This window comes from Anguilla rostrata, chromosome 5 (assembly GCF_018555375.3).
Source record: "Anguilla rostrata isolate EN2019 chromosome 5, ASM1855537v3, whole genome shotgun sequence".
NCBI classification, from domain to species: domain Eukaryota; kingdom Metazoa; phylum Chordata; class Actinopteri; order Anguilliformes; family Anguillidae; genus Anguilla; species Anguilla rostrata.
In genome coordinates, this window is record NC_057937.1 from 52,008,975 (window position 1) to 52,025,556 (window position 16,582).

General features: G+C 47.0%; 1 protein-coding gene across 1 annotated transcript in view; it reads left to right on the plus strand.

Annotated features, from left to right (window-relative positions):
* The first annotated feature begins 310 nt into the window (after nt 1–310).
* LOC135255628 (MOB kinase activator 2-like) overlaps nt 311–16,582 on the plus strand; it is a 47,943-nt gene continuing 31,671 nt past the window's right edge. The window contains exon 1 of the mRNA XM_064337059.1: nt 311–779. Coding sequence (XP_064193129.1) covers nt 763–779 — 17 coding nt within the window. The 5' untranslated portion in view covers nt 311–762. The remainder of the gene's footprint in view (nt 780–16,582) is intronic.

Here is a 16,582-nt window from a genome sequence, read left to right on the forward strand (position 1 = left end):
ATAATAATATTAACTATTATTATTGTTCATAATAATATTGCTGTTGTTGTTATTATTATTGTTGTTGTTGGTGGTGGTATGGCAGTTGTTGCTATCTTAAAAAAACTTTTTTCCGAAATGTTTTTGTTCTTTTTGAAGATTACTGTCAACCATTTGTAAAGCTTATCCCTCCATGAAATTACATTTTCGTGAAACGTAACAACTACATATCCCAGAGACATTTCCGGCTCGGGTCGCTCGGACAGAACACGTTCCGGGGAACGAAGGAGGGGCGTCCGACCTGTGTTTACTTCCGGATTTCCTGTATGTGGCACAGCCTGGGTCGCAGGCGACGAGAGCGAAGCAGCTCAGTAGCCGATGCAGAGGTTTATGACCGTGGGCAGACGAACAGTACCCCAACAACTCACTCCCTGTGTGTCCTGTGATCTGCAGAACGAGGACACGCAATAGATTAGCAGACGTTCAGCTTAAGTAAAGTTAACCGTGTAGAACATAAACAGTTTCTTGCTCTCCCCCGTGTTGCCTAACCTCAAAGTCAATGCAGCCCCGATTCCTTCGTCCTCAAGAGCAGCTCCGCCGGTCCTGCTGTTTCTATTCATGCTCTTGAGCAGAGCCAAGCCTCAGATCAAGAAAATTCCCTGCAAGCTGAGTTTGGAAGACAGGGAGAGCGACCTGCAGAGAGTAGTTTTCTGAAGTACTGGGGTACCCGGATACAGTGAGGGGACACCTCCAGTTTTCGGTGGATTTATCCTTTCAGCAACCATGGATTGGTTAATGGGGTGAGTAACGTTACTGTAACTGTTATATAGAGTGCACACTCTTCATATTTTAGCACAATCATTTCCCGCAAGAGTGTCTTTTGCGTGACAAATTGACATTCACGGTCGACACTCAAACAACGAAATGCAATGTTCTTAGCTATCCATCGACGTCACCTCATCATGTCATGCGATTGCTGCTAGCCAGCTAGCCAACGTTACTTCGCTTGGTCCTTCTTTCAACTCCAGAGACAATCTCATTCAGATCCTTTGAGCATTCCATGGTCCTCTTGCACACAAATTGCTAAGACTGAGGTCGTGAAAATGTATATTTTATAAAACATCGTCACGCGGGCTAGCGAGCTAATTATAGTTTATTCATAGCTAGGGCAGACGGATCAGGCTTAGAGCGTGTCATATTGCTGTGGCAAGGTGCGTTTTGTGGCTTGATCTGTCCGTTCTTTATGGATGCTGTGTTGGCGATATTGGCTGGTCTACACTTTTACAGTACTATATTTTGTTGTGCATGTTCCTAATTTCATTATTAACGTTGACCACAAAGAAAGAAAAAAAAAACATGCAAGACATATGCACAGAACTGGATAATATTCGAAGCTGTCTTTCGAAGTTGAATGAAAATAAAGTAAAGAATACGTTTGTTTCGTTTTTTTGTAAGAAGCAATGTACGTGAACATTTTGAAACACTTGTAGTTAATTCGTTTAACTGGCTAACATACTCATTCAGTCATCATATTGACTTATATAGTAAGCACAGCTGCTGCGTCGATCGCTATAAATCAATTTAGAAGACGAAGGGCGATATGACAGTTTAGCTTCAACCCTGCAAGGTTTTGCTGCACGTTTATTCGGCCCCAGTGCTAGCATTAACTGCACCCAGGAGGACGTAATCCTTGAAAAAACCTGTTTAATTGTACGAAACTTTTCCAGCTTTGTCCACTACCACCAAAGTCCTTTTAATTACAAGCTGTTTTATTACTTGTCAGTAATCAGCAGGGCAGTGTAATTGCACGGTTTTCACTTTCAAACGAGGTGAAAGAGGTGGACGGAAAACGTCTAACTTTAATTGAATACCTTTACTTGTAGCAAAATCGCGTTTTACTGTAATTATTCGCATGCACGTGAGGGTCAGGGCGGGGCGTATGGGGCTTGTTTTTGGAGAGGAATCTCAAAACAACCACGTAACGCAGGTGTCATAGGCTATAGAGACTTTGTCAATTTAATCAAGCCATGGCTTTACAGGTGGCCTATATTCACCTATATATTCGGCCTATAGCGCTATTCTAGCATATTTATGGTAGATTTCAGGACACATTCCTGACTCGCCACAGATAAACTCATTGCATTTGGTCTCTGCGTTTACCGCATTAAGAATTGGATAATTAATGTGATCGTGTGTTACAGTGAGTCTATTCCGAGGTTTGTCCTTCCCAAACTTCAACCCTTGTTGAAATGTCCACTGGAAAAGCTTATATGTCTTTACTAAGTTTTAATCAAAGGAACATTTCGCCATTTGTACCAAAATCCTCTGCATCATGGATCGGTGCTTTGACTCTCACAGACACAGACGAACGTGGCTTAACTCGATAGCCAGACAAAACCTCTGTTATTAGGCTACTTTATAAGATTATAATAATAATAATAATAATAATAATAATAATAATAATAATGTATTATGTCATTATTGGCTCTTCATCATAAATTCAGTGTTTTTGGTTTTTATTGGGATAGCAGGTATGGCAGGTAAGCCTTTTGCCAAGTTATGGCACGGCGGGGCATGCTCCATACCTACACAGCGCCAAGAGTTCGGCACTTTTCAAGTTTGACTGGCATTCACGTGAGAACAAAACACTCCTGGCGTGTGATAAATGTCACAGCTTCAGATTTTAAGATGTGGTGCTCTCTGTCACTTGTTCAGCATGTGTAACTGTCAACACTGCGGACAGTAACGTTGCAGGGTCTGTAATGTGTTAATTGAGTTGCAGTCTGTAGCCCGAGTTGTTTCTAGGGGTTGTAAATATCCCTGTGAATAGCTGTTCTGTGTTGGCCTGTGTAAAAACAGTGTTCCTCCTTCTCTGTGTGTGTGTTATTGTTCAAACCCTAATTTACAGTTAGAGAATGGAGTGTGCACTGTGTCAGTGTACAATGGGGCAAAATGACGAGAAATGATGTTGCACAAACCTGATGAGATCAATACTATTACTGGGGTATTCAGAATATTTTTTTAGCCATCTCCTGAGAATATAAAACATGCCTAATCTTTTTGTTATTATTGCTTCACCTGTGAAAAGCAGATGGGATTGTCAGAGTGCATGTGGAAGGAGCTTGAATTTCAGGCTTTGATAGTCACACAAGGAAGTGGAACGCATGTAGCTCCTAAGAAAGGTTGTGCTTTTTATTGTGTTTTTCACTTTTTTGTGTGTACATTTTCAATAACAGAAAGACGGTGATGTGTGGATCTCCTCCTTGCTTGTGAGAGAACCCAGATGTTTGTTTATGCAAAGTTTCATTCTTGAAGATAAATTTTCATAGATTTTTTTTTGTCAGGTAAGATTCAAAAGACAAACGGCTGTGAAATGCATAAGGCATCACCCACAAGACACAAAAACAAAGCAGCCAGAGAGTGTGTGCTTCTCGCTCACGATCCCATTCTTTATGTCAGATGCTCATCGCTTGAAGTCTGGAAAAATTTTCAAGTTGGAAAAAGATAGACCCTCCACCCACGCACACACTGTGAGCGTCTTGCCTGAAATGCCTTATCTTGACTCACAGAGACGTGCACCCTGTGAGCTTTACCTGAGGTGGAGTGGCTCACGGTCAGCCCGGTGGGAGGGCTGCCTGGCTAATGCTCAAACTCAATTCATTCACTCTGCTTTCGGGCTTCACTGTGAATCACGGGGCGGCCCGCTCGCCGTCGCGCCCCGATGTGATCTACGGCGGCGGTTTTCCGTCCGCGGACCGGATTCGGGGGGGGGGCGCTCTCGGGCACGGCCCGGTGATTTACGGAGATCATTACCTTCGCCCCAAGGTTGCGGGGCCAGGTAATCATGAGTTCACTCTCCGCTTGGCCACACTCTATTTACTGTTCGGATCCATCACACCCGGCCCTCCGTCATGCCGCCTCGGCCATTTTCTGTTTACGGAGATAACTGCGCTCGATGGAGTAAGCATTTCTCTTTGCGGCGGCGTGTTGACGCATCACGCTCCGGGGGCGATATGAGGAAATGATATATGAGCTGAGAGTCGACTGCGGGCCTCCTCTGAATGTGATACTGCTCGTGTGCCTGGAGTGAAATGCACCGGCCTGAGGAGTGTTTTATTGTCCTGTTAAGCCCCGTTTATCGTTTTCTTTTATTCAGGCGGGATATTTTCTCATTTCACTTTGGCCTGCTCATTTTTTTGTATTCCTTTTGTTCTCATTTTATCTCGCGTAGTTACACATTAAAGAAGAAAATAATTATTAATAAATCAAAAATCATTAAAGTGACTTGAATGTGATGGGACTTTGAATACCACGTGAATGCTGACCACTGTGTTTATGTAGCAGTTTTTATACGTTTGCTGTGCTGTTAGAGAATGTACCTTCCGGGTGTTTGAGTGGGAGAAGCAGCCGGAACACTGGCGTTGTGTGTGTTGAAGTGTATTACATCATAGTGGATCTTACACGTTTGATCACGGTGTGTGAGGGATGGGGATTTTACAGATCATATCATGTTTTAACCATTGTCAGAATTCTTTACATTTTAAAATATTTTTTATTTGAGATTGGTATGTGGGTTCTGTTTTGGGTTTTTATTCCCGTTGACTGTGTTTCAGTTTAAATGAATGTGCTAACAGAAGGCCATCTGTGTGTAAATGCATCTGACCCTTCCTATGGTGCTCACCATGTGTTGGATCATCTGAATCCATAAGACAACCTGGCGCTTACCCATCTGAAGGGGAGCGTGTGTGTGTGTGTGTGTGTGTGTGCGCGTGTGTGAGCATGAGTGAGGGGGGTGGGGCAGTGCCTGTGTTTGTGTCTGTGTGTATTCCAATATGTGTCGGATTTGATGTGTGGGTGTGTGTGTATTCATGTATTTTTTTGTGTATGTGTGTACATACATATGTTTTGAATATCAGTGTCTGTGAGTGTGTTGGATGTGTGTCAGCTCTGATTGCATTGGCTGGGGGAAATGGTGATTATGTATAATTAGATGTGTGCTGACTCCCCAGCTCAGACAAAAGCCTTGCTGGCTGTCTTGACCTACACTCTCCATGTTAGGCCTAATCTTTGCTTTGGCTTATGGATCAGTCTCATCTGAATAAAAACAAAGGACAGGGCTTTTTGCGTGTGTGTGTGTGTGTGTGTGCTTGCTGAAAGTGCCACAGTGACAGGGGTGTAGCCTGGTAGTTGTAGTTCTTTCTATGCATCAGCATTATTTCACAGGAAATGGAACTGGGAGAGGTCTTAAGTGGGTCATTCGGCTTACTGTGAGCTTCAGGCTGAACTCTACGGTCACCGGGTCAGGCCTCAGTCTTGGCTACTGTTACACAGCTGGTCTCTTCCCGCCTGAGGTAGAGCAAGTTACCGTTGCCCAGGTTACTGCCTGCGTTTATCACTGGTGATCCTCTGATTGGTGCAAGCACTCCACTGCAGTGCTGTGTGAACTGCAGGGTTTAAATGAGCACAGGCCTGGGTATTGGAGGGCTGCATGTGATGCAGCTGTGGGGCTCATTTTGTGTGGCTGTGTGTGGTGCAGTGGTAAGAGCTCAGAGGTACCATTAGTGATTCCTAATCAGGGAGGGGGGGGGCTGCTAAAAAAAATCATAATTGTTAATGAGCTGAAAGACCTGCAGGATAAATTCTCTCAGTGGGAGAGCGAGCAGGGCGAGCTAAGAGCTAAGAGCTAAGAGCTGCCTTCAGAGGCCTTAACTGAATTAAGAGATTGGTTATATCAGCTTCTCCGGTCTGTTTTTTTGCTCTCTGAGCTGGTGTGGCACCTCAGTGAGATTAAAATCCCATTCAGGGCCGTGTTCAAGGGACTGTATGTCCGTCTCCGAGTTTGCGACGTTCCCCAGCTTCAGATAACCGTGGCTGGAACGGAAACAAAACAAATGGCGACCGGAGGCATGCAAACCGACGGCACGGAAAATGGGTTTCAGGGCTCTGGCCGTTGCACACGAGTCGGCGCTCGGCGAAATGGCGTGAGCTAACCTGCCTGAAGGGACTTTAAGCACCGGTGGTGTCAGAATAACAATCCTGTTAGTTTGGCCCAATGAGCTGCTGGCATAGCCTGAACAGAAAGGAACATCCTCCTGCGTTTATGTTTATCATGAACCCTTCTCACTAATGTGGCTGATAAAACTGGTTGAAATGGCCGAGCTTTTATACCGTTGTGTATAGGGACATATCACAGGGTCTTCCTACAGTATACCTGCAGTAACAGTGCCCCAGGCTCAGATCAGGCTTGGTCCTGCTGTGCTTTCTGGAGCAGGCTTTCAGAGGAGTTGTCTTCATGAGGCTTGGGCAGACAGGAAGTGCTGAAGATCTGGGGAAAAAACAGGTGACGCTCACAGGAAGTCCTCAAATCCTGTGCAAACACCAGTCATTTCTATATTAGTTGACCAACAGCTACAGAGGGTATTGCGTTACTTCATAGCTCAGGAGGTAAGACCGAGTGTCTGGCAGTCGGAGGGTTGCCGGTTCAAACCCCGCCCTGGGCGTGTCGAAGTGTCCTTGAGCAAGACACCTAATCCCCAACTGCTCTGGCGAATGAGAGGCATCAATTGTAAAGCACTTTGGATAAAAGCGCTATATAAATGCAGTCCATTTACCATTCTTTAATTGTTTACCCTGCGATGGGGAATGACCAAAGAAGGTGCCAGTAGCCTGAATTATGTTCTTCTAATGTTTTTTCAAAGCAGAGATGTTGATGAGATCGTAGCTATGGAGATTCTGCTTGTTGTGCACACCCAGCGTATTGCAGGTCGGGTCCGGGTGTTCCTTACTGCCACAGTGAGGCCTTACATCAGTTTGTTTTGCACGGAGTCAGAAGTGTGCCCCCTTATGCAGACATTGGGCCTGTCGAACTGCAGCGCTCTGGGATGGACAGAAAGAGAGAGAGAGCGAAAGAAAGGGAGAGGAAGTCTATTCAGCAGAGAGCAGGACTGGGTGTTTTTTTTCTGCACCGTCAACAGAAAGCCAGGAGTCTGGGCGTGGATGGGCCGACTTTTACAGACAGAACAAAAGGCATTAAGCACACAGAGCTGTCATCAAATCCGCTTTTCTGGGGCCCCCTGAATGGGCCCGGTGGTGAAACGGGGGTACGCCTCATGCAGGAAAAGCAGGTGCGCACTGGCCGCTCCCCCCCCCCCCCCCAACTGAAGGTCAGCACAGATTCTATTGGTGCAGCAGATAGTCAGCTCCATGGTCCTGACATTGAATATTTTGTCTCCTTGCTTTGGAAGTCTAAACATTCCAAAGTCATGGGCTTACAAGCTGAGAGTATACTGTATACTGTAGTTCTGGAGATGGACACAGGAGCTGACTATCCATTTAGAATCTGTGGAGGAAGCTCCAGGCGCCTGTGTTTGTGGACAACCTTTCATTTCTGCTTTTGTGCTTCTTTGTGGAACCTGGTTAAAATGCTTGTTTTGCACAGGGCCCTGGGGTTATGACAGGTTTTTTTTGCCGTAGTAAATTTTGATGTACTGAGCCTGACATTTGTTCGTGTTGGGAAAAAAACGTAAATATACAGTGGCTCCCAACAGATGGAGCAGCACTTATAAATATTTGTATATTGGTAAGCAGATTTGTGTTCTGGAAGGTCGGATGCGTGCGGTGGTGATGTTTATTCGCTGCCTTGCCGCATATGTAGCCCTGTAGCCTGAAACCACAGATGCTCTATGCTCTCCTCTATGCTCACTGTCAGACACTGTGTTCTGGTGGTGGCAGAGATTATGACAGTAATGCCTTGCATGGTTTTTATATTGTAATAGATAGGTGCAAAGTTGGTATCGAAGACGGCAGTAAAAACAGCGCATGCATTAAGAGGAGGATTTACAGGGTACTTCGGATGCCTGCGTGGCGGTTGTTTTTATATTATTTTTAAGAGTGTGCCTTTTTACAGTGGAGAAGTAAAGTAGGTGTTTAAATGGCTTTCTTCAGGAAGATGTGATCTGCTCTCTCTCTCTGTCTCTTTCTCTCGCTCTCTTTCTCTCGGTCTGTCTCTCACTCTCTCTCTCTCTCTGTCTCTCACTCACTTACTCACTTTCTCAAGCTCAGGCATGTTTTGGTGAGTCTTGCCCACACTGCACTGCAGGGGCTTGCGTTTGGTGCTCAGATCTCATTCGGTTTGCTGCGGATCGGAGCAGAGGCGGTCCGCGTTCGTGCACTTCAAACGCAGGTTTCAGAGAACGCAGATCTGCCACGGTCACGGTCGCGGTCGGCTTGTTTTGAGCGCGCGTGACAGAGGCGGCTGAAGCTCTGCTGAGCGGGGAAGAGACCGCGGTTCAATGTTTGTGCCGCTGGCCCTCGTACCTCTTGCACGCAGCCGTCCAGATGGCTAGCCACATCATGCTCGGCCCGCCTCAGGGTTTTTAGCCTAACGCCGCGTGTCTCCAAACTCTACCTGAAGGGGGATGCTCAGGAACTGACCGAGATGGCAGCTTGCAAGTTCGCCTTTTTATTTTACTCACGTCTAGCTCTAGTGGTGGTTTGCTTGGCATGTTCTCTAAGTTCCTTCGGCTAAAAGCTGCAGCTAAATTTCCATTATAGTGCCCCCCATCCATATTCCCCCACGTCCTTATGAACCCCTAGTGTTGTTGCTCTGTGAACATAAAGCCACTCATGCTCCTGTTTTTCAAGTTTGTAATCCCTTTCTGAATATGCGAAACCCATCTTTTAATTTGTCTGTGGAGCCACTGTAGTATTTTTCGTACTGAGGGGGAGAAAAAACTGTCAGGGCCCTATTGTTTATCTTCGCTCTATAGATTAACTAATGTGATTAGTGTTATCCTGGGAGGGGAGAACGAGGCTATATTACAGAGCTTTAATGGGAACAGACTGGTGACTGCAGGGAGTCTGGAGGCAAAAGCAAATGATAGACACATGAATGCACTCTGAAACATGCATGAAAAATGCATGTAAAATATACAGGTCGGCTCGCCTTCTGTCTGCTGCGTATAACAACAATGCAAGAGGATTACACGGAAAGTTGCTTTTGGATTATGACTGAGCACCCCCAGCTTTTACAGGGAACAAAAGCATACAACAGCAAAATATTTACAGCACTCAAATGCAAATGTGTGGCAGTTCAACTGTGCGTGTGTGTGTGTGTGTGTGTGTGTCTATTGATTATGACCATCAAAAAAAAAACAAGAACATAGATTACTGCTTTTGGTTAGCCTAGCATTGTGGACCAGAGAGTGTTAGCCTAGTGCTGTTGGCTAGACAATATTAGACTAGCTTTGTGGACCAAACTAGGTTAGCCTTGATACTGTTGGCCAGGCAGCGTTAGACTAGCATTGTGGAACAAACGGGGTTGGCCTTAGTGCTGTTGGCCAGACATTAGACCAGCATTGTGAAACAGATGGGGTTAGCCTTAGTGCTGTTGGCCCATCAGCGTTAGACTAGCTTTGTGGACCAAACGGGGTTATCCTTAGTGCTGTTGGCCCGGCAGCGTTAGACTAGCTTTGTGGACCAAACGGGGTTATCCTTAGTGCTGTTGGCCCGACAGCGTTAGCCAAGTGCTGTGGAGATGGCCTTTGGGCCAGTTGGAGTTAGCCTAGCGCTGTACGTGCCGAGGATAGGTCTCTAATTGGATTACCTGCCATTATATCTGGCCAGTCACAGAGTTGCGTAAGTCCTCGAGGGATCCTTGAGCCTTGTTGTGCGTTCCAGCAGAGGCGTGCAGGACAGGTTCCGGGCCCAGGCCCCCCGAACCCCTGTCCGCATGAAGCCACAGCCTCCGACACCCACCTCAAACACTGTAACACTATCACTGCGTGAATTCCAGAGGATCTCAGTGGTCTTTGATGTCTAATATTGGCATGATGTCATAATATCCTACTTGTTTTATTGAAGTGTCATTTTCCACTCGTGGGCATTGCAGTTGTTATTCTACGCTGTTCCCTGATGCCCCTGCACAGCTCACCCTCCCATTCAGGCTCTAAATGAGATTACTGTCCCGGTGTGAAGCCCTGGTGTGAGTCCTGCAATGGGCCATACATGCTTACTGCATAATTACAGCAGGCAGGAAGGGGAGGAGCTTTCTAGGGATGGACCCGCCCACTCTATCTGTTACTAATGCATGTCTGTGTCGGCAAGTACTGTATGTGTCTATGTCTGTGTGCTGTACATCCATATATAGCCTATATATATATATATATATATATATATATATATGGGTGTAGCTATGTGTTTATATATGCATGTGCTGGCATTTGCCTATGTTCACATATGTGTGAGTCTATATTGGAGGTGGAAAGTCAAGGGGTCAGAAAATAGAAGTCCTGCCATGTGTGTCTTCCACCCATGAACTCTGAAGCCAGCTAGTTTCAGTAATTAGTTATACCTCCTGGCTGAGGAATAGTTCTAATTAGCAAATCCAGGTGAAAAATACTGGGGTGGAAAGAATAGTGAGAGTGTGTTGTGTAGTGCATTGGAGCTGGATTGCGTGTGAACCTCTGTACACGCTGATTATGTCCATAACTACATTAGGGCTAAGTGGGTGCAGTATGTTCTTCCTCTGCACTTGATTACAGGTTAATGTTGTTATTGAGGCTCCTCTCTGAGGATGAAGGCCTGTTGTATCTCACGCTAACATGAATGCTGCTGCAGATCAACACAAGTGGGCTCAGGCCTGACCCTCTGATTTTAGGGGCGGGTCCTTGGGTTTGTGGGCGGGTCCACTGATATTAGAGCAGATACTCAGGTTGACTGATTGCCTTGGCTTTGCTCAGTTCAGTGTCTTATTTTCTAAAGACCACAGTAACTGCTGAAGCTGCATTTATTTTATTAAAAGCAGAAGTAGGGGCTTTTTGGTATGGAAGGCCAGAGTCATTCCTGTCTGTATTAGGAGGATTAACCTGCAGGTTCCTCTCAGGCAGGCATTTTTACTGAGAAATCGCTAGCGCTGAATAATGCATGGAGAGCCTTTACAAGCAGTGGGCCAGCAGACTGTCTCAGAAGCCATGTTCACTGGGCACATGACGGAGTAATGGCTGATTGAGCAGGGCTAATTGAGTCCTGTGTTCATATCAGGCTCCATAGCATGCCTGCCTGCTGGCTTCACTGCGGCTACAACCAGCACTGACCCGGTCCTGAACAGGCCTGCACCCCAATGATGACTCGGTCCGACCAGGTCTGCAGATGGGCAGGAATGTGGGTTTGTCGGGTTTGTGGTTTTACTGACACTGCATACACTCGTCCTTCACGCCTAAATAACCATCCCTGGCCATCTAAGGAACAGAAAGGCCCTGGCAGCTCTTAGCACTGAATTAGTGCACGTGTGCAACCGTGTCCCAGTGAAGGTGTGACACCCATGGGCAGTAATGCGGGCTTCTTGGGTGTGGCTTTAGTGACACTGTATACACTCATCCTTCATGCTTGCATGACCATCCCTTCCAGGGTCGGGCCCTCATCTGCAGACCCGTGCTGCTGGCGGCCTGGAGTCCTCGGGGCTCGGGGCCGGTCCGCTGAGCTGGCCCGGGGCGGGCGGCCGTATGTCACCCTCCCGTTAGCGGGAAGGCCAGCGCTTCACAGGCTGTTTCAGAGCGGGATCAATGAGCGCAGTGTCAGTTCAGACAGGGCAGTTAAACACAGAATATTAAACTCCATATTAAACCCCATACGTCTCCTGCATTCAGCGCTGTCGGGTCGAAACAGCAGGTGCTGTAAATCTGGAGCACTAGTAAATGTGTTCTTGTGCTATAATGTGCACTGTGGTGTGGGCTCTAGAGCGCCCTCTGGTGTGGGCTGTAGTGTGCACTATGGTGTGGGCTGTAGTGTGCACTGTGGTGTGGGCTGTAGTGTGCACTGTGGTGTGGGCTGTAGTGTGCACTGTGGTGTGGGCTGTAGTGTGCACTGTGGTGTGGGCTCTAGTGTGCACTGTGGTGTGGGCTGTAGTGTGCACTGTGGTGTGGGCTCTAGTGTGCACTGTGGTGTGGGCTCTAGTGTGCACTGTGGTGTGTTCTCTAGTGTGCACTGTGGTGTGTTCTCTAGTGTGCACTGTGGTGTGGGCTCTAATGTGCACTGTGGTGTGGGCTCTAGTGTGCACTGTGGTGTGTTCTCTAGTGTGCACTGTGGTGTGGGCTCTAGTGTGCACTGTGGTGTGGGCTCTAGTGTGCACTCTTGTGTAGAGAGAAGTGTGTATTCTGGGTGCACATGGTGTCTGGTGTTTATTTGAGTTTGTTGAGAAGAGTAAATAACATACAGTTGAATTTGCAGTACTGTAGATATATCTTTGAAAGCCTACAGGAGCTCAGTGTGAATCTTTGGGGTGGCACATGATTGTAAACCGTGAGGAAATGGGTCTGTGTTTGGGGTGGTTTGCTGGGCTTGGGGAAGAGTGAGTGCTGGGCACTGTCATTAAAGCATGGTAACCAATCAGCTGGGCTCTGGAGCTGGTGGAGGGAAGCATGTTTCAAAGGGGGGTTCCGTTCTGCTGATGGGGGGGGGTTTGCATTGCAGTGGCTTCGTGGGAGGGAGCAGGGGTGGGGGTGGGGGTGGGGGTGCTGCCAGGATTTTTCCTGCGTAGAGAATACGGAGGCAGCCACCTCCATCAAAATTTTGTGCCGCCTCTACGAAATTCTGACTGGCGTCGGCACAAAAAACATTACAAATACAAGCGTTGCGTTCCACTATGGCGCTGTGATGTAATCAGCACACTGCACCAGGAAGGGCACTACTGAAGAAGAACGCTCAGAATGCAGAGTTCACTGCCTTCTCTCAGGTAGCCTAAAAAATTTTCTTTTGCACCCAGGCACTTCCAGTATTTTCAGAAAAGATTCCTAAATGACATCCTATCAGTTTAATGTTTTCAATTTTGCATGAATGGTGCATAGAATAGCCAATTTCCAATCATTTCTGGCTGTTAAAAAGTATAATGCACATTACTAAGATGTGGTAGATTTGATCATGTGACCGTGATTAAAGTAGCCTACCACCTCTGCCTCATTTTTAGCCGGGAATAACCCTGGCTGCATCTAAAAGGTCCGGCCCATTTGCATTCTGGGGGATGTAGACAGCATGGACAGGTACTGCCCCATATGTGCCTTGTATTAGCCCCGCCCACCACTGTTTACACTGTACACAGTCCACCAAAGTCCAGCATTCTCACTGCATAACAGCATGTCCCATGATTCTCTCTAACTGCTGTCACATTGAGGCTATCACCCATTAAGTATGCAATGCCTGTAAACAGATACAGCACAGTTTACAGCTCAGCCCCCCAACACATGGAAACACAGCGTGTACACACAAACAAGCACACGCACACATACACACACGCACATATCAACATCATCATCATTATCTCTGCGCTATATATAAGTGCAGACAACTGTAGCATAGCTGGTGCATTGGAGCACTTTGCCTAATGCATCCCTAATCTGATGGTACTGTGCTAGCGGGCTGCCTGTCTCTCTCTGTTAATAAAACAGCATTGCAGCGCCAGAAGGATTAGCAAGCAGAACAGCCTTACAAAATAATAAAATAGCTGTGCCTTTAAAAAGCGTGAAGGCATTAGTGCTGTAAGCCTTGGCTGCAGAAAGGCCTGTTACTGACTTTGTATCGCAGCGGGCAGGGCGGGAGCACGGAAGCTCGCGTGTCTGGCGTCTTGCCCGCAGCGCCGCTCGTCCTGCGTCTTGTACCACCTGCAGCTGGAGATTCTGTCACTCGCGTCGCGATTTGCCGAGCAACAAGCGAACTCCATAAACGGGTTTGTGTGCTAGCGGAACTGAAAATAAACAGCAGCTGTGCAGTACTTGGGCCCCACTCCCGCTGCGGTGAGCTGCAGAAGCGCATGCGACTGCATGAAGAAAACCGCCATTTAAAAAAACACGATTTTTTTAAATGGCAAAAAAATGGCTAAAAAATAAACAAAAAACGTTTCTGATAAAACTATGTAATATGTAATGGTGCATTTCACCCCAGATAGAGCAGGTCTCTGTTCTCCGTGCCCTGTGCTGTTCAGGTAGGGCACATAGCTGAAATTTGTGTTGTAGCCACAAGGGGGGAGCATACCACCAGGAATGTCCTGACCCTACAAAACTTCACCCTTGTGTTCGATTGTTGGATCCTGTGAAAACCAATTCAGTTTGTGTTTGAGTTACCTCTGTTTTTATACTTACATTTTCAGTTTTTTATTTTATGTATATTTTTATATAATTCTCTGTTTTTGCTTTCGTTGGGTGTGCATATGTTCTTTATGGCTTATTGGGAGTATGGGACACGAGTGAAGAACAGCGGAATGTTCTGTCCTGCTTGCGTCTTTGGCAAAGACGTGAGAGAGCGGCTGACCGTGAAATGAGATCATGGTGTTATATAACGGCAGCTCCTGGGCCTTGCGTCAGCAGCGAGAGCTCCTGCCGCACTTCTCAATGTCACAAGAAATCGTGTTGTGTGCACATCAGTACCTCACAGTAGCTCAATGATAGCATCTCCTTTCAGTTCCTCTCATTTGTCCAGGCGCAGGACAGCAGCGCAGGTCGCCCCGCAGTACAGAAGTTTGTTCCTCTCTCAAGCGCTTTTACTGTCTTTGTCCAGTAAGTGGCGCCAGAGCACAGCTTCTGATAATTCATTAACCCTGCTGCGCTTTGAACCTTTGGAATACGACTTGCATCCCCTCAATGAAAAGAGCATCTTGACTCATATTCACAATAATATTCATATGCATACTCTGTCGTACAGTGTTAGCGTTTTACTATTTCTTGGGAAGTGGCAGGGTTGGGAGAATTGTTTAAATGCTGTTGACGATCCACAATTTCTGTCCAAAGACCTCAGGTGATATCACCAAAAAGGAATGTATTCTTTGAGATGTCTCGCTGATGTCATACTGGTATTCAGGTGTGGGACTGCTGTTGCTGTGGAGACGGGAGACGGGCTGCAGCTCTACTTGGCGCGGGGGGGGGGGGGGGGCTGTTTGTATTCAGAGGCTCAGGCAGGGAGGCAGTGATGGAGCACCTGAGTTCTCAGGTTAAACAGGACTGTAATGAGCTGTCAGTGTTCACCCCAGCGAGAGGAAGGTGGAGAAGCACATACACGTCAGCCATTCAAACACACCACAGTCCTCCAGGCAAACTCTACCCTCCTCCATACACACTCCACCCCCCTCCATACACACTTCACCCTCCTCCATACCCTCTCCCCCCTTTCCCAGACCCCCAGGTCCTCTGAGAAGCCTGGTTCCCTGTCTCTAGGCCGTTGCCAGGGAGAAGGTGGAGGCTGGTTAGTAAAACAGGCCTAATTTGGCCACCTATAGGAGTGGATATGTTTTTAACCTTGTGTGGCTGAATGCACCACAGTAACACGTTCACCTGCCTGTTGTCTGCATGCCATCTCCTTTTAAGGAAACCCCATTCAGCTCTTACTCCCCATCTGAGTATATTTCCACACCTAAGGGGGGTTATCAGAGGTGGGTTTTTTATTTCAGTATGGTGGTGGTCCTCGGACGTGCTTGGGTTTTGAGGGGGCATTTAAAAAGGGAACAGATGTCTCTGTCAAATAGTTTTCAGCGTTCATGGTTTGACACCCAGCTCTGGTGACTTTGTCTGAGTAGATGAGAAATAGTTGCTTTGGTTCCTTTTTTATGTCCCATTAGCATTCAGTTCCATGGGAGAGTAAACTTAATAAGACTGCAATTATACAATAGAACTGCATTCTGTGTGTGTGTGTGTGTGTGTCTGCGCGTGCATGTGCTTGTGTGCGTGTTTGTGTGCGTGCGTGTGTTTGTGCTTTGTGTGTGTGCGTTGTGCGTGCGTGCGTGTGTGCGTGTGTTTGCACGTATCGGGGGGGCTGCTGAGACCGCACAGTAAATAAGCAGGTAATTACTCCACCCCCGGCCCCAGAGCCCACAGGACCCTGAGCTCTCTGCCTGTTGTTAGGTTGCGTAACCGTGGAGACTGTGGCAGACGGGGATCGATGGGCCTGAGTGATGCGGGAGCTGTTATGGTAATAAACTGCTGGGGTGCGCTCGCACAGTTAGCCCATAGCTGTGACTCACACAGGGCCGCTAAGCTCCAGAGCGCCTTCCATAGCGTCTGGCGGCGCGGACGCGTGAAGGTCCCTTCTGAGCGTGCGGCCGAAGGTCGCCGGGGGCAACGCTGTGGTGGCGATGACGCCGCATCTCTGTGCCGTATCACCATACAAAGCATTATAAATAAAGGGTTGTGGATGGGATAGACATGTTTCTGATGGCCAGTGTTTGGAACAGGTTGATTGCTGTAATTCTCACATTTGGGACTGGTAGAACTGTCAGGTGTGGCTTTTTGCATGGTCTGTATCTTACTGCATCCTCAATTTCTCCATCCCAGATCCCTTTCACATGAGGCTCTTCAAATAATGCTGCATGCTCAGGACCTTCAAAAAAATATAAATGTACTTTCTATTCGCCAGACTGGGTGGTCCATCAGACCCTAAATTTTCACTGAATAATTTTTCCTTCTGATGAACTTTTATTGAACTTTCCGTTAGAATTATAGGATTTTATATCGGTTAACGGTTATCTCATTGCAGCCATGTAGGGCATACAGTTGCATAATGGTTATATTTAGTCAGGTTGCATTGAGAAACGTCCTGGTACATATAGCAATGGCAACTTAACTTT